General features: G+C 42.3%; 1 protein-coding gene across 11 annotated transcripts in view; it reads left to right on the plus strand.

The window, feature by feature from the left end:
- ptprfa (protein tyrosine phosphatase receptor type Fa) overlaps positions 1-18,892 on the plus strand; it is a 384,726-nt gene that overhangs the window by 114,201 nt on the left and 251,633 nt on the right. For all 11 annotated transcript variants that reach the window (XM_042322293.1, XM_042322292.1, XM_042322296.1 and 8 more), the window contains exon 2: positions 17,100-17,294. In XM_042322293.1, the coding sequence (XP_042178227.1) occupies positions 17,192-17,294 (103 nt within the window). In that variant the 5' untranslated portion in view covers positions 17,100-17,191. The remainder of the gene's footprint in view (positions 1-17,099; positions 17,295-18,892) is intronic.

Raw genomic sequence — 18,892 nt, forward strand, 5'->3', positions numbered from 1 at the left:
TGTTTTATGTTCATTTTTATGCTCTAGTGTTATTGTGTTTCCATTAGGAGTGAGACACTAATCATTCACGACTGTTGCTTTGTGGGAAGGCGTTGAAGTTCACTGTTAGCCATTGTTATGTAAATGAAAGATGAAAAGTATCCAGGGCCTTGCCTTGGCTCCAAGTCAGAGCAGGTCCGTTGGAGCCATGGCACAGAGAGACACAGGTGCCGGCCCGCATAGATTGAAGCCTTTTGAGCCTTTTGGGTAAAACACTGAGGTCCCTCTTTTGTCAGGTTCTTCAACGCCTTTTCATATGATCATATATTCTCAGCTTGTCTCTGCTGCCTTCACACTCACATTAATAATTTGCTGCCAGATGACAGCATTGGCTGTGACTATTTGTTTGTTGCCGGCTTTGACACAACATCCTCGGCCCAGTGTCGGACTGTGAAGAGGCTGCTGCTGGGTCAGTGTCGGGCTGGTGACAGAGGGGGCGAGCGGGGTATAAGTTGTTACTCCCCTCTCCGTTTTACTGACAGACTAGACAGACCCCGATCTTGATATGCCACCATCTCCTTCCGATCAAAGTCATGATCTGGGTCTCTGTCTTACTAAGCTGTCTGGGGGCAAAGAGAGGTTGAATCCCAAATGTCACCCTATTCTCTGGTCAAAGGTATTGCACTATATAGGGAATATGGTGCCATTTATAACTGTCACTACCAGCTAGCCGAAGCCCAGCCTCTCCCCACGGTGCCCATTTAGACAGCATGGCTCTCTAAACAAAAGACTGGCAGGTCGACGCGCGGCACACATGCACGCACGAGCACACTCACACACACACACACACACACACACACACACACACTCGCTGTGAGTGCTGTGGCTGCTGCAACTCTCTGTCTCTCTTCTGTCTATTTAGAAAGTGGCAGGCTGATATTACTGTCACTGTGTTTTTGTGTTGCTGTTAGAATGGAATGGAATGGCACTCAAATCTCTTTGTGGGGATTAGTGGAAGGGTTGGGTAGGTTACTTTCTAAATATAATCCTGTGTGTTTGGATTACCCCAACTCATTAACATTACTTTTGGATTACTTTAGAAGAAGACAAAAACAATCCATCAAACGTATTTGGTGAGTCATCATGGTGGTCTCTGACTTGTGGTCAGACTCTCACAGGTGGCCACAAACTTAAACTTGTGTATTTTTTCAGTGCTGAATTGAATGTCACTGAGAAAACAGAAAGGTGTCATAATGTATTTTTCCACAAATATCGTTTCTGAATTTCAAGTAATCCAAGAAGTTATCTTTTTGTTTTTCAAAAGTATCTGTAATCTGATTACAATATTTTAGCTGGTAACATTACTGATTAAATATTAAAAAACATACAGTATTCGCTAACCGTGCAGCTTTTTGTTTTGTCATCTTGATTTCTTGGACACTCTTCATGCAGGAAATTGATCTGTGTCTGTCCTTAATGAATGGGATTGACAGACACATCTAATGAAGCTGTACCATTATGTGATTAAGCTTCAAGGACAACTGTAAGTGCAGCCTGTCAATATAATTACATTTTACTGTCAGACATCCAATAATCAATCCTGTGACCTGTACCTTTCTAAAGCACACATTATTGATCGTCATGCCTTAAGAAAAGCAGATCGCTGTGTGTCGATGTGTGTGTGTGTGTGTGTGTGTGTGTGTGTGTGTGTGTGTGTGTGTGTGTGTGTGTGTGTGTGTGTGTGTGTGTGTGTGTGTGTGCTTCTTCTTGAAAGGCTCAGACAGCCAGGAGTCAGGAATATTGTAAAGAAATGACAAAGTCCAGATACACATTTCGTACCTCCTTCACATATACCATGTTGTGTTTGGGGGCTGCTGTACTGATAAAGGGACAGATACATAATAATCAGCCAAACACAACATGACAGCATTTCATTTACAGCAACTGGATTTTATATTACCTTCCATTTTGTTTTAACATTATTCATTCACCCAACACTAGAAGTTGAAGTTGCGCTAATGCAATTAAAATGAAGCCATTCCCACTGCAGGCCAATTAGTGTAGTCGTGTCACTTTGCAAGCTTTATGATGTTTGTAAGTTTGAGTTGTTAGTGCATAATGGAATCCTTTAAAGCAGAATTAGTGCATGATTTCCAATTATCTTGGAGCCTATGCCATTTTATTACATCAGTATGCAATGTGAGGATAGAGAAGTCTGTGTGTGTGTGTGTGTGTGTGTGTGTGTGTGTGTGTGTGTGTGTGTGTCACATATGTACAGCCTGTCCCAGCTAGTATCCCTAACTCAGCACAACTGCCAAGTATTTACAATGAATGCATAATGAAATGAAAGATGTGTTGCACTCTAGGCAGTCTTTGCCAAACATTAAACATTTCTGCTAATATTGTGTCACAGTCGCTTTTTAGTTGTCACTTGATTTGCAGCAGCTAATAGCATTAGTGTTCAGAGTAAAGCTCCAGCAGATGATTATAAATCTTAGGCTGTCTCCAATGGCACCTTATTCCCTAAACAGTGCACTACTTTTGGTCAGGGCCCATAGGACGCAATTCAAATGATGTGCACTGTTTATGAACTAGAGTGCCATTTGGGACATCGACGTATTCGTAATTCATGCTATTTCTGGTAGTTCACTTCATTCAGAGAGTGCAAAATACGTATCTAATTACTCAGCCATCCTGCCTCCTACTATATCAAAATGGAACAGGAGCTAGGTTTCTATCCAATTGGCAACAGATCTTCATGTGACTATTAAAAAATCTGCATAAAGAAAATATGCGCATTTTCCCATCAGTGGTGTTTCCACCAAACTGACTTGTTGCGGATAAAAGTCATTTTTCACTTACGTTTTAATGTACTGAATAAGGTCAGGGTGTGACTAGGGTGGGCAATCTATGTTTTCTATTTCTTTGTTGGCCGGGTATGGCTCCCAATCAGAGGCAGCTGTCTATCGTTGTCTAGGCAGCCTTTTTCCACCTGTAGTTTGTGGGATCTTGTTTTTGGTACTGTGCCGTTACGTTACCTTTGATTTTGTATTATTTTATTTTTTTCGGTGTTCATTTAATAAATTAAAATGTACGCCTACCACGCTGTACCTTGGTCCGATCCTTCCATCGACGAGCGTAACAAAATCATTGTGTGACTCCAAGTTCACTGTGGTATGATGGTTATTATATCAATATTTGCGCATAAAAGTGTTTCCACCAACATTTGCTCGCATCATTTATTTGACCGACACAAAAAGATCCCACCATGTCGAACGAACAAAATATCTTTTGGCATTTATACAATTCTACCGAAACTACCTGTTTCCATCTCAGCTGTCGTGATTTCTTTTTATACGGTATGACTTTACTGGCATAAAACTGTGGATGGAAACGTGGTTAGTGTGTAGTGTTTTGGCTGCTGTACTATAGGGCTGGAAAGGACTGGTTACTCATGACTGTTCATTTATGGGCTTCTTGTACCTGTGCAACCACTTCTTTAGTTGTGAATTGTTACCACTCACATCCTTCCTAATTTGGTTGTTCAGTATGCTTTAAGTTTTGATCATGCATACATTTCTCACCGTTGTGTGGTGCTTTGGAAGCCTACCTTTTGCTGCAGCTTGCTCTTTGTACATTTTTCAGGTTATGATTTCTCTCATAATATGACTATCCCTCCAGCTAACCTCATTCTCTCCAATCTTTTCTTTTGATGTCTGACTCTGATCAATTATCCCTCACCCTCCTTCCCTATGTATAGGGGTTATTAGGATGTACAGAAAAAATTTAAAATATCCTCCAATACATTAGCTCACAGAGAAGCTGCAGCAACCTTAGCATGTAATCAAATACATGGAGGCAACGTCATCTTTCATACCCATTTTGGGATCACTTTAGAGAAACTCCATCTCCCCTATTGCTCTGCATAAATGTGTGTACAATTAGAGTTCTCAGTGGATTTAGGGACCGACAGAATGCTCTGAGATTAGAACTCCAAATAAGTTCCAAACAGTGACCAGATGACTTTGACCTGATCACACACATGGAACTCCATTGAATCACATTAGATTCACTGTCAGGCCTACATTAGTGTGACAGTGACAGTTAGGCCTACAGTAGTGTGACAGTGAAGCCTACAGTAGTGTGACAGTCAGGCCTACGGTAATGTGACAGTTAGGCCTACAGTAGTGAGTAGTGTGACAGTCAAGCCTACAGTAGTGTGACAGTCAGGCCTACGATAATGTGACAGTTAGGCCTACGGTAGTGTGACAGTCAGGCCTACAGTAATGTGACAGTTAGGCCTACAGTAGTGTGACAGTCAAGCCTATAGTAGTGTGACAGTCAGGTCTACGGTAATGTGACAGTCAGGCCTACGGTAATGTGACAGTCAGGCCTACAGTAGTGTGACAGTCAGGCATACGGCAATGTGACAGTTAGGTCTACAGTAGTGTGACAGTCAAGCCTACAGTAATGTGACAATTAGGCCTACAGTAGTGTGACAGTCAAGCCTACAGTAGTGTGACAGTCAGGCCTACAGTAGTGTGATAGTCAAGCCTTCAGTAGTGTGACAGTCAAGCCTACAGTAGTGTGATAGTCAAGCCTACAGTAGTGTGACAGTCAGGCCTACAGTACTGTGACAGTCAAGCCTACAGAAGTGTGACAGTCAAGCCTACAGTAGTTTGACAGTCAGGCCTACAGTAGTGTGATAGTCAAGCCTACAGTAGTGTGACAGTCAGTTCTACAGTAGTGTGACAGTCAAGCCTACAGTAGTGTGACAGTCAGGTCCTACAGTAATGTGACAGTTAGGCCTACAGTAATGTGACATGTGACAGTTAGGCCTACAGTAATGTGACAGTCAAGCCTACAGAAGTGTGACAGTCAAGCCTACAGTAGTTTGACCGTCAGGCCTACAGTAGTGTGACAGTCAAGCCTACAGAAGTGTGACAGTCAAGCCTACAGTAGTTTGACAGTCAGGCCTACAGTAGTGTGATAGTCAAGCCTACAGTAGTGTGACAGTCAGGCCTACAGTAGTGTGACAGTCAGGCCTACAGTAGTGTGATAGTCAAGCCTACAGTAGTGTGACAGTCAGGCCTACAGTAATGTGACATGTGACAGTTAGGCCTACAGTAATGTGACAGTCAGGCCTACAGTAGAGTGATAGTCAGGCCTACAGTAGTGTGACAGTTAGGCCTACAATAGAGGGACTGCTACTGGATCTATTACTGCAAAATACCACAAAGTCTGGCCCTAGTATATGCAGACTTGTCTCCCTCCCCACTTTGCCAGTTCAAAGTCCATCCCAGCCCTGGTTGGTTGACCTCAAGAGGTAGCTTAGTATGCCGGCCCTATCCCCTCCTCTGTCTGTCTGTCCGTCCAGTGTCCACAGTCCTAGTCCCAGTTTATTAAGACTGGGACTGTGTGAGAGCGATCAGAGGGTATTGTTAAGGCAGGTATTGATCCACTTTGGCACTGCTCAGCTGGAAAGCGTGAGAGGAAGAGATCAAATGGCCATCAAATGGCTGTGACACCCGTCACAAGGAGACCAGCCGTTGCACCCAGGACACGGACCCAGACTACAGCCCAAACAGCACCCTATTCTTTAATAGTGCACTACTTTTGACCAGAGCCCCATGTAAGAAAAAGGGTGCTGTTTGGGTCATAGACTCAGACTGCTGTCTGGAGGCACATAGTGTATCCTAGAATCACCTGTTAATGAATCCCCTCTGAGCCTCTCTCTTTCCCTCCCTTCATCACTCTCTCCCTCTCTGTGACTGTCTGTCCCTCTATCTCTCCCTCCCTCCCTCTCTCTTTCCTCCTCCCTGCTTCGCCCTTATTAGTGTAATCGCACCATTAACTTGTGTGAGATACTTTGCACTGGGGGCAAAGGTATTTCAGAAATCTTTTATGACCGCTGAAGCTCGTTTTCAGTCTGTGTCGGCTCGGCAGTGCAGTGTGTTGTGATAGCATGTCCTCCGAGGCTCGTCTGTTCACTCCCATAATACCTGGAGGTAACTCAGGGGGCTGCTCTCCACAGCTGTGTCCCAAATGGCACTCTATTCCCTATTGGTTCTGGTCAAAAGTAGTGCACTGTTAAGGAATAGGGGGCCATTTGGGATGCATTTCAGAGTCTCTCTCTGCTCTAGTAATTAGCCACTGTGGTGTAGAGAAGAAGTGCTTAACTGGACCTGATTCCTACTGGTCCCAATGGACTCGTAAGGCACATAATCCAGCCAGCTCGACAGGCACAGTCACACCACAGTGGCTCCAGCTCCCTGCTCCACACTTCACTAAAAGTCAACTTCTTTATCCTCACACTTGATCTGTGGCATTAAAAGCTATTACTCAGAAAAATCCTCTTTGTAGATTTTTGCGCTATTCTACGCCCAGAGACCTCTCTATAGCTGTGGTAACGAGGCTTAGATTGTGTATATATTATTCCCACACCATATTCCCTATATAGCGCACTACATTTGACCAGTGCCCTATGGACCCCTTAGGGTGTCATTTGGGACGCTGCCTTAGCCTTTTATTGAAACCATGGTGAATAGTGTTTGCTCGTGTGGTTTTTCAATATACTAGTTTAAAATGTTTTTTTTTATCAGTTAAAAAAATTAATTGATTCAAGTCACTAAACTTCTACATCTCAGATCTCTTGTGCCCTAGAGTCAAATGTTTTATGATTTAAACATTTTGCAACCAAAGTGTTTCAGCTACTTTTATTAACAGTAAAAGGGATATTATTTTATCTGTCAGGTGTATCTTCATGAATATGTGTTCCAGGCCTCCATGGTGCTATTGATCCTTCAGGCAACAGTAAAGTCTTAGCTCTGTTTCTGTTTCACATTCTAAAGTGAAAACACAGATTCATTTAGGGTGTTATTATGCAGTGATACTGTTAAATTATGTATGCAATGTGCAGAGCTGTAGCTAATTGTTTCAATGTTTTTGTAAGGAGTGAAAACAAGGTTAAACACCATATCCAAAACCAGTTTTTTTAACTGGATAAAAATGGGGCTTATGTGGTGGGTGTGGGCGTGGCCAAGGGTTTGGCCAATTGTGCGGTTGCTGACTGAAAATGTTAAAGGCCCTCCTGTTGGCCACAGTGACAAAATGTTGCTGTTTTAAACCTACCTTCCTGCAATTCTACACATTTTGCCATATGGCGCAGATACAATTGTGCAGTTTTTAAGCACATTTCCTGCAATTCTGCACATTTTGCCGTATGGCGCAGATACAATTGTGCAGTTTTTAAGCACATTTCCTGCAATTCTGCACATTTTGCCATATGGCGCAGATACAATTGTGCAGTTTTTAAGCACATTTCCTGCAATTCTACACATTTTGTCATAAGGCTGACAGAAAAGTTTGCGGTTTGAAAGTACATTTCCTGCAATTCTACACATTTTGCCATGGTTTATGCTATCTGAGTGATGCAAACATTATAACAAAATCAATGGGGCCCCCATGATATCCCCATGATTGACTATAGCTCAGCCTTCAACATCATAGTACCCTCCAAGCTTATTATTAAGCTCGGGGCCCTGGGTCTGAACCCCACCCTGTGTACCTGGGTCCTGGACTTCCTGACTGTCTGCCCCCAGTTGGTGAAGGTAGGAAACAACACCGCCACTTTGCTGATCCTCAACACAGGGGCCCCACAAGGGTGTGTGCTCAGCCCCCTCCTGTACTCCCTGTTCACCCATGACTGCGTGGCCACTCACGCCTCCAACTCAGTCATCAAGTTGAGATGACACTACAACAACAAAAGTAGTAGGCTTGATTACCAACAATGATGAGACAGCCCACAGGGAGGAGGTGAGGGCTCTGGCGGAGTGGTGTATAACCTCTCCCTCAACGTCAACAAAACAAAGGAGCTGATTGTGGACTTCAGGAAACAGCAGAGGGAGCACCCCGCTATCCACATCGACAGGATCACAGTGGAAAAGGTGGAAAGCTTCAAGTTCCTCTGCGTACACATCACTGACAATCTGAAATGGTCCACCCACGCAGACAGTGTGGTGCCTCTTCAACCTCAGGAGGCTGAAGAAATTCAGCTTGGCCCCTAAGACCCTCAGAAACTTTTACAGAGGCACAATTGAGAGCCTCCTGTCAGGCTGTATCACCGCCTGGTACGGCAACTGAACCGCCCACAACCGCAGGGCTCTCCAGAGGGTAGTGGGGTCTGCCCAAAAAAGCTGGGACCAAGAGACTGAAAAACAGCTTCTATCTCAAGGCTATCAGATGGTTAAATAGCCATCACTAGCCAGCTACCACCTGCTTTCTCAACCCTGCACCTTAGAGGCTGCTGCCCTATATACATAGACATGGAATCACTGGTCACTTTAATAATGGAGCAATAGTCACTTTAATAATGTTTACATACAGCTTTACTCATCTCATATGTATACCGTGTTCTATTCTACTGTGTTTTAGTCAATGCCACTCCGACATTGCTTGTTATAATATTTATACATTATTTTATTCGTTCCTTGGTGTCCACATCAACAACAAACTAGAATGGTCCAGACACACCAAGACAGTTGTGAAGAGGGTACGACAAAGCCTATGTGGCATGGGTCCTGAGATACTCAAAAGGTTCTACAGCTGCAACATCGAGAGCATCTTGACTGGTTGCATCACTGCCTGGTACGGCAATTGCTCGGCCTCTGACCGCAAGGCACTACAAAGGGTAGTGCGAACGGCCCAGTACATCACCGGGGCTAAGCTGCCTGCCATCCAGGACCTCTACACCAGGCAGTGTCAGAGGAAGGCCCTACAAATGGTCAAAGACCCCAGCCACCCCAGTCATAGACTGTTCTCTCTACTACCACATGTCAAGTGGTACCGGAGTGACAAGTCTAGGACAAAAAGGCTTCCCAACAGTTTTTACCCCCAAGCCGTAAGACTCCTGAACAGGTAATCAAATGGCTACCTGGACTATTTGCATTGTGTGCCCCAACCCAACCCCAACACCTATTTTTTTATGCTGCTGCTACTCTCTGTTTCTCATATATGCATAGTCACTTTAACCATATCTACATGTACATACTACCTCAATCAGCCTGACTAACCGGTGTCTGTATGTAGCCTCGCTACTTTTATAGCCTCGCTACTGTATATAGCCTGTCTTTTTACTGTTGTTTTATTTCTTTACTTACCTATTGTTCCCCTCATACCTTTTTTGCACTATTGGTTATAGCCTGTCAGTAAGCATTTCACTGTAAGTGTAATGACACAGTAGTACATTAAACCTAGTGTAATGACTCAGTAGTACATTAAACCTAGTGTAATGACACAGTAGTACATTAAACCTAGTGTAATGACACAGTAGTACATTAATTAAACCTAGTGTAATGACACAGTAGTACATTAATTAAACCTAGTGTAATGACACAGTAGTACATTAAACCTAGTGTAATGACACATTACATTAAACCCTAGTACATTAAGTGTAATGACACAGTAGTACATTAAACCTAGTGTAATGACACAGTAGTACATTAATTAAACCTAGTGTAATGACACAGTAGTACATTAAACCTAGTGTAATGACACAGTAGTACATTAAACCTAGTGTAATGACACAGTAGTACATTAAACCTAGTGTAATGACACAGTAGTACATTAAACCTAGTGTAATGACACAGTAGTACATTAAACCTAGTGTAATGACACAGTAGTACATTAAACCTAGTGTAATGACACTGTAGTACATTAATCCTAGTGTAATGACACTGTAGTACTTTAAGCCTAGTGTAATGACACAGTAGTACATTAAACCTAGTGTAATGACACAGTAGTACATTAAACCTAGTGTAATGACACAGTAGTACATTAAACCTAGTGTAATGACACAGTAGTACATTAAACCTAGTGTAATGACACAGTAGTACATTTAACCTAGTGTGTAGGGGTGTAGAAATCCCCATTGACTGAGGATGAGGGGTCACCATTTAATTAATCGACCATTATGTAGAAATGACATTGAATACAATCATAAACCACATTTATCAATCTGACTCCAATATTATGTGAATAAATGCAACAAGCCCTGTGCGTCTCTAAATGATCCAGCAAGATAGCGAGTCATGCGTTACCACTTGACTATAATTCAATTTGACATGTCAAACTAGCACCGTTATGCAATTATTAAGAGACTAGATGCGAATAGCTAATCCTGGCGACCAATGTTATAGCATTCATTTGAGGCAAGCAGAAACGTCAAGGTGTAAGCATGTATAGTGTAAATAACAACTACCAATATAACTACTAAATTGTAAGCTTATAGTCAAAGAATTACTCTGTAAAACGAGGAATGTATTTACTTAAACTTATAGAATTCATTAGTCACAAAATAATTAACACTCAAACAATTCATACATGATACATTACAGACTACTCAGAGTAAATGAATAGTCGACTGACAGGCAGACTTAACGTGGTTACACGTGTCTTCATTTAAGAATAATGTCTTTGAGACAACTGTGTAATACACACATGAGCTTGCTAACAAGTTCTCAAAGTCCTTTTAACCAAATTCAAGCAGAAACTCACACCCAACCTGAATTAACATTTCTTTGTACTAAAAAGAAAACACAGGAATACACACCCAGATTCTAATTCTAAACTCAATTTAAATGATAGGATTGCGCCTGTCTCACTCCAGATTTGAACTATCCAATGAACAAAATAACAGTTTCCCTGTAACAACAAAGACATAGCTGTCACACCCTGGCCTTAGTTATCTTTGTTTTCTTTATTATTTTGGTTAGGTCAGGGTGTGACATGGGGGATGTATGGTTTTTGTTTCTTCTAGGGCGTTTGCACTGTCTAGGGGTTTTTGTAGATTTATGGGGTTGTGTTCTTCTAGGTGTTTATGTATGTCTATGGTTGCCTAGATTGGTTCTCAATCAGAGGCAGGTGTTTATCGTTGTCTCTGATTGGGAACTATTTTTAGGCAGCCATGTTCTTTGGGTATTTTGTGGGTGATTGTTTCCTGTGTCAGTGTTTGTGCCACACGGGACTGTTTTGGTTAGTTCACGGTTATTGTATTTGTGTTCATGTTTAGTTTTTCTTATTAACCTCTAGCGACGAGCAATCCCGTATCCGGGAGCGTAATCATAGCCTCAAGCACATTACCAACACGCAACGTTTCCTATTCATGAAAATCGCAAATGAAATGAAATAAATATATTCAAACACAAGCTTAGCCTTTTGTTAACAACACTGTCCTCTCAGATTTTCAAAATATGCGTTACAGCCAACGCTAGACAAGCATTTGTGTAAGTTTAGCATGGCATAATGCTATTTTCAGGCAACATTTTCACAAAAATAAGGAAAGCAACCAAATTAAATAATTTCTTTGAAGAACTTCAGATGCTTTCAAAGACTCCCAGTTAGATAGCAAATGTTCCTTTTTTCCAAAAAATAATATTTTTGTGTAAAACGTCACGTTTGTTCATTGAAATAGAAAAATACTTAAACCATTAGCATAGCATTAACAAACTGTCATCTCCAAAATATGCTTTTCAACCAAAGCTAGACAAGCATTTGTGTAAAGTATTGAGCATTAAGCCTACGAGCAGGCAACATTTTCACAAAAACAAGAGGCAACATTTTCACAAAAACAAGAAAAGCATTCAAATAAAATAATTTACCTTTGAAGAACTTCGGATGTTTTCAATGAGGAGACTCTCAGTTAGATAGTAAATGTTCATTTGTTCCAAAAATATTATTTGTTGTAGTAGAAATCGCTCCGTTTTGTTCATCACTTTTGGCTAAGAAAAAAAAAACGAAAATTCATTCACTACCACGCCAAACTTTTTCCAAATTAACTCCATAATATCGACAGAAACATGGCAAACGTTGTTTAGAATCATCCTCAAGTTGTTTTTCACATATCTATTCGATGATAAATCCTTCGTGGCAGTTGGGTTTCTCCTCAGTAGCAAACGGAAAAATACTTGCAGCTGGAGATTACGCAATAGTTACAACGGAGGACACCAGGCGACCACCTGGTAAATGTAGTCTCTTAGGGTCAATCTTCCAATGATATGCCTACAAATACGTCACAATGCTGCAGACACCTTGGGGAAAACGTGGAAAAGGTAAGCTGACTCCTAGCTCCTCCACAGCCATATAAGGAGTCATTGCCATGAGGCGGTTTCCTGATTGTATTTTTATCTGGGTTTTTTCTGTAACATCAGTTCTGTGGCACTCACAGACAATATCTTTGCAGTTTTGGAAACGTCAGAGTGTTTTCTTTCCAAAGCTGTCAATTATATGCATAGTCGAGCATCTGTTCGTGACAAAATATCTTGTTTAAAATTTTTCATCCAAAAATTAAAAGAGCGCCCCCTATATCAAAGAAGTTAAAAACCATGGACACCTACCACGCTGCGTATTGGTCCGATCCTTGTTTCACCTCTTCAGAGGAAGAGGAGGAAATCTGCCGTGACAATAGCACTTACAGTACAATAAAACATATCAACATTCATAGCTCTTTTTGAACTCATGAAACAATCCAAACATGACTATTTCATTCGCACAGAAACATTCATTTAGTTTCATCTGTCTTTACGCTTCCAACGGTGTCCGTGCTCCCAGCGTTCTATGGTAATGTTCCTCCCCAGAAAAAGAAACAGATAAGGTGTGTTTGACCCCTGTTATAGCTCACATATGGTCAGCCATCCAAACAATGTAATTAAATGTGATTGAGATCACGCTGGGCCTCAGCGCCTCCAAACCACCAGTATCCCCTTCTCTCATTCTTCCACAGCAAGTGTAATGAAGGATAGAAGCTGTAAATGTTTTATAGGACAGCTATGGACCCACCATGTTTCTCACTGTGTGACTTTAGGAGTTTCAGACGCTCACACTCAACCTCTTGAGGGTTGGTCACACACTCATGATCAAGCTGAACGTCATTTTTGTTGTGCATTACAGAATGGACCGGATGTTAGGGAGACTGCAATTAGGCGTCTGACTCATACTAGTAGGTTAGAGAAAGTGTGTGTGTGCGTTTGCCATGCTGTTGTCCATTCAGATTACGCCTGCGGGGGTCTCTCTATAAAACAGAAAGTGCCACACGAATACCAGACTGAGCCGTGGGTGAAAATACACCTCCCACACCTGCTTAAATCTTTGCAGTGCTAAATGAGGTTTCACTGTAGTAGGGAGCCAGTAGACTGTGTAGGAGAACCCAGCTAAATGAGGTTTCACTGTAGTAGAGAGCCAGTAGACTGTGTAGGAGAACCCAGCTAAATGAGGTTTCACTGTAGTAGACAGCCAGTGGACTGTGTAGGAGAACCCAGCTAAATAGTAGACAGCCAGTGGACTGTGTAGGAGAACCCAGCTAAATAGTAGACAGCCAGTAGACTGTGTAGGAGAACCCAGCTAAATGAGGTTTCACTGTAGTAGACAGCCAGTGGACTGTGTAGGAGAACCCAGCTAAATGAGGTTTCACTGTAGTAGACAGCCAGTAGACTGTGTAGGAGAACCCAGCTAAATGAGGTTTCACTGTAGTAGAGAGCCAGTAGACTGTGTAGGAGAACCCAGCTAAATAGTAGACAGCCAGTAGACTGTGTAGGAGAACCCAGCTAAATGAGGTTTCACTGTAGGAGAACCCAGCTAAATAGAGAACCCAGCTAAATGAGGTTTCACTGTAGTAGAGAGCCAGTAGACTGTGTAGGAGAACCCAGCTAAATAGTAGACAGCCAGTAGACTGTGTAGGAGAACCCAGCTAAATGAGGTTTCACTGTAGTAGACAGCCAGTAGACTTGTAGGAGAACCCAGCTAAATGTAGTAGTGCTGAGGGATCTCAGATACTATGTGTTTCACCAAATCCTCCTCCTTTTTCTGTGTAGTGGGGGATGAGACTTTCCCCCCTCTAGAGATGGTTTGTCCTCAATGGTGCCCCTCTCTGAAGAATCCTTGCTCCAGGGACCAGGGATAAATAGAGAGATAGGTGAGCGAGAGAGAGAGAGAGAGAGCGAGAGAGAGAGAGAGAGAGAGAGAGAGAGAGAGAGAGGAAAGAGAGAGAGGAGTGAGAGGATAGCGAGAGAGTGAGAGAGAGAGAGAGGTTCTCCCTACGGGGGTTACCTTCTTCCAGAGAAGTCACATCCTCCCAACCCTGCACCGTCTGCTGGGAGAAGATATCAGTCCCCCCCAAAGAGCATTCAGCTGTAAACACGCTTGACTTTGACTCTCTCGACCCACATATCCTCACAGGGTGTCATTGAGACAAAGCAACGAAGCAGGCAGAAAACTCCCAAGAGTTAGTTGATTTAAATAAATAAATAAAAATCCTGGTGTTGGACTGATATTTGATACTCTAAGTAGTTGTAGGGGTGGTGTTGTGTCATCTGAGTTGTGCCAGTTGTTCTGTTGTTTGTAGACTTCAATAGTGTCTCGTGTTTGACTGATGCTGTGTAGTAGTTCGAGGGAGTTGCAGATTTAGACCTTATTGTTTGGACATTTGACCTCTGATTTGACCTCGTTGAACAGGGTAGAAAAACAGGTCAGCGATCTTACATAGAAGCTGAGAGGTATTTATGTAGAGTATCTCTCAAAGCTTTTCACCACAGCCCAAGCCAGGTCAATGGCTCATTCAACTTTCGCTTTAAGGGATTTGAATAAAAAGAATGAAGGGTAATGGTATTCTGTCAAATAATGTTGTCAGGATTAAAGAAGTGTTTTCCCTAAGAACCCCTTCAGATATCACCCAACCTGTTTGTATTGTCACTGATGTGTTTCATTGACTTCATTGAACTTATGAGTATGAAATGGCAGCTCTGTCAGATTCAGATGTATTGTGTATCAAAGTGCAGTGTTAAGAATGATGAATTGAAATGTAAAGCATTGTTAATGTGTGTGTGTGTGTGTGTGTGTGTGTGTGTGTGTGTGTGTGTGTGTGTGTGTGTGTGTGTGTGTGTGTGTGTGTGTGTGGTGTGTGTGTGTGTGTGTGTGTGTGTGTGTGTGTGTGTGTGTGTGTGTGTGTGTGTGTGTGTGTGTGTGTGAGTGTGTGTGTGTGTGTGTGTGTGTGTGTGTGTGTGTGTGTGTGTGGGTGTGTGGGTGTGGCTGTGTGTGTGTGGCTGTGTGTGTGTGTGGCTATCATTTCCCTGAAAGCCTCTAAAGCACTCCAACATCACGGGTCTAGGAAGGTAGCCTTTTATGTGGAGTGACTGAGTATGCTTGTTTGCCTCTCCTTGTCACTGAAGAACGCCTCTATTTTCCAACCCGTGGAGATGGTTCTCTAAACCTGGGTATGTTCATTAGGGCACAATGGAAAACAATCCTAATCTTCATGTTGTTCATTTTGAGAAGCTTCACTGGAGAAAACAACATGCAAAGTATGAAATAATAATGTCAGTTCCAGCAAGTCGCAGTCAGTCAATGTATGTTTCATGAGTCTGTTTGCCGAGATGGGTGAAAGTCAGAGGTGTTATTGAATCAATGAAGTCTCAGATGAAAGCGATGACTCCCTAGCTAGCTGTGATCAGTGATCAGGTTTGATGCAGTGGCACCATCTTGTTCGGAGACACAATAGAGAGGATTCGGAGCAGAGAGCACTGTTGTCGTTGATGCCGTGAGATACTTTCAACCAAACTCTTTGTCTTCACATTGCCTTCATCTCAGAGTGAGCTGGCAAAATGCACGTCACGATTCAAAGTTTCAAAGATGTGTTTGTTCTGTAATTGCTGAAGTTTTTGCCAGAACCGTGGGAATAAGGGAAAAGAGAGGGAGAGAGAGAGAGAGAGAAAGAAAGAGAGAGAGCGAGAGAGAAGCTCACATGCAAGTCATATTTTGCCTTTCTTCTTGTTATGAACATGTTCTTTATAAGTTACTGTCTGTCAAGTCAAATGATATGCAGTTATTCAGGCTGAAAGTGACTGATGTAGGCCTAAACAATGTCTCTCTCCTCAATTCAATTATAGGTTTTCCACAAAGATGACAACACTTTCTTCAAATGAATGGCTTAAGAGTGGCAGTACATTCACCTCCCACTATCTGGCTGTATCTCCATGAAAGGCAGCATTCACCCAAAGCACCTTTGAGGAAAACATGTTTTCTGTATTTTTTGGGTTGAGGAAGCAGGGAAATGAGGGACAAATACAACCTTGCCCGGCTACTACAATGTTCCCCTTTTTTGTGTGAGTAGGGAGGTAGAAGGGAGTGGTTAGGACAAGCCTGAGTGGTTGCAGCTTGCCCCACCTCCACCTCCACCTCCACTCTGAACACACACACACACACACACACACACACACACACACACACACACACACACACACACACACACACACACACACTGATGAGGAATCAGTGGAGTTCCGTAGCGCCTCGGTGCAGGCTTTCCGTTCCAGGTGAATGATTCCCTGTAATAACATGGGAATAAGCCGGGATAAATGGAGAGCACCGAGGCGTTAGTCATTTCACCGCAGTGGAGACATTTAGAGCTGCTGTATGGGGCTGGCATGGCAGTGGCACCAAGGAGAATACGTCACAAATGGCATCCTATTCTCTATTTAGTGAGCTACTGTTGACAGGGGCCAATAGGGATTTAAGAGTTAAACCTTCCTGGTTGTCTCTGCCTTGGACAGGCATCAAACAGACATGGGCTGTACCTATGGAAGGCTTGGCAGCACAGCAGCCATTGTAGTTCATGTTTGGCTCTGTCTATCTGAGACAAATGGGAGGATAATGACATAACTGGCTTGCATAAGCATGGTGCCTTTTGTGATTTGCTGTCCATTTGTGAGAGGGAGGTGCTCAACTGTTAGCATGCTGAAGATTACTAATTAGTGTGTGTATGTGTGTGTGGGTCTGTGTGTGTGTGTGTGGGGGGGGTCTGTGTGTGTGTGGGTGGGTGTTTGTTTGTGTGTGTGAGAGACTGTGAGACTTTAATCATCAGAGAGACTGTGGGACTTTAACCAACAGAGAGACTGTGGGACTTTAACCTTCAGAGAGACTGTGGGACTTTAACCAAAAGAGAGACGTTGGTTGTGTTACTTAAGTATGTAGTTGAATGCACAGATTGTAATTGTCTATGGATAAGGCTGTATGCTAAATCACAAAATGAACATGCAATATTAACCCCACCTCTCTTCTGTCTCCTTTCTCAGGTGTCACTCTATGATTGTGTGAGCTGCTATCTATCGAGCGGAGCGGGAGTGTAGGTAGAGGAGCAGAGGAGAGGCGTGCCAACACCTGGACCATGGCACTGAGCCACCGATGGGCACAATCTCCCCTCGCGAGGGGGGCCACATTTATCCTAGTACTGGGCAGTCTGGCCCTGCCATCACCATCCCACGCAGACAGTGAGTAACACTATGATATCAATGATTCCTCCAGAGATATGCGGTATTGAAGTCTTGTTGTATTTATATGGATACACCATAGAGAAGTCTTGTTGTATATCTAGGGATACACCATAGAGAAGTCTTGTTGTATATCTAGGGATACACCATAGAGAAGTCTTGTTGTATTTCTAGGGATACACCATAGAGAAGTCTTGTTGTATTTCTAGGGATACACCATAGAGAAGTCTTGTTGTATATCTAGGGATACACCATAGAGAAGTCTTGTTGTATATCTAGGGATACACCATAGAGAAGTCTTGTTGTATATCTAGGGATACACCATAGAGAAGTCTTGTTGTATATCTAGGGATACACCATAGAGAAGTCTTGTTGTATATCTAGGGATACACCATAGAGAAGTCTTGTTGTATATCTAGGGATACACCATAGAGAAGTCTTGTTGTATATCTAGGGATACACCATAGAGAAGTCTTGTTGTATATCTAGGGATACACCATAGAGAAGTCTTGTTGTATATCTAGGGATACACCTTGTTGTATATAGAGAAGTCTTGTTGTATATCTAGGGATACACCATAGAGAAGTCTTGTTGTATATCTAGGGATACACCATAGAGAAGTCTTGTTGTATATCTAGGGATACACCATAGAGAAGTCTTGTTGTATATCTAGGGATACACCATAGGGAGAAGTCTTGTTGTATATCTAGGGATACACCATAGAGAAGTCTTGTTGTATATCTAGGGATACACCATAGAGAAGTCTTGTTGTATATCTAGGGATACACCATAGAGAAGTCTTGTTGTATATCTAGGGATACACCATAGAGAAGTCTTGTTGTATATCTAGGGATACACCATAGAGAAGTCTTGTTGTATATCTAGGGATACACCATAGAGAAGTCTTGTTGTATATCTAGGGATACACCATAGAGAAGTCTTGTTGTATATCTAGGGATACACCATAGAGAAGTCTTGTTGTATATCTAGGGATACACCATAGAGAAGTCTTGTTGTATATCTAGGGATACACCATAGAGAAGTCTTGTTGTATATCTAGGGATACACCATAGGATACACTTGTTGTATATCTAGGGAGAAGTCTTGTTGTATATCTAGGGATACACCATAGAGAAGTCTTGTTGTATATCTAGGGATACACCATAGAGAAGTCTTGTTGTATATCTAGGGATACACCATAGAGAAGTCTTGTTGTATATCTAGGGATACACCATAGAGAAGTCTTGTTGTATATCTAGGGATACACCATAGAGAAGTCTTGTTGTATATCTAGGGATACACCATAGAGAAGTCTTGTTGTATATCTAGGGATACACCATAGAGAAGTCTTGTTGTATATCTAGGGATACACATAGAGAAGTCATAGAGAAGTCTTGTTGTATATCTAGGGATACACCATAGAGAAGTCTTGTTGTATATCTAGGGATACACCATAGAGAAGTCTTGTTGTATATCTAGGGATACACCATAGAGAAGTCTTGTTGTATATCTAGGGATACACCATAGAGAAGTCTTGTTGTATTTATAGGGATACACCATAGAGAAGTCTTGTTGTATATCTAGGGATACACCATAGA

Source organism: Oncorhynchus tshawytscha, linkage group LG05 (genome assembly GCF_018296145.1).
Source record: "Oncorhynchus tshawytscha isolate Ot180627B linkage group LG05, Otsh_v2.0, whole genome shotgun sequence".
Taxonomy (NCBI): domain Eukaryota; kingdom Metazoa; phylum Chordata; class Actinopteri; order Salmoniformes; family Salmonidae; genus Oncorhynchus; species Oncorhynchus tshawytscha.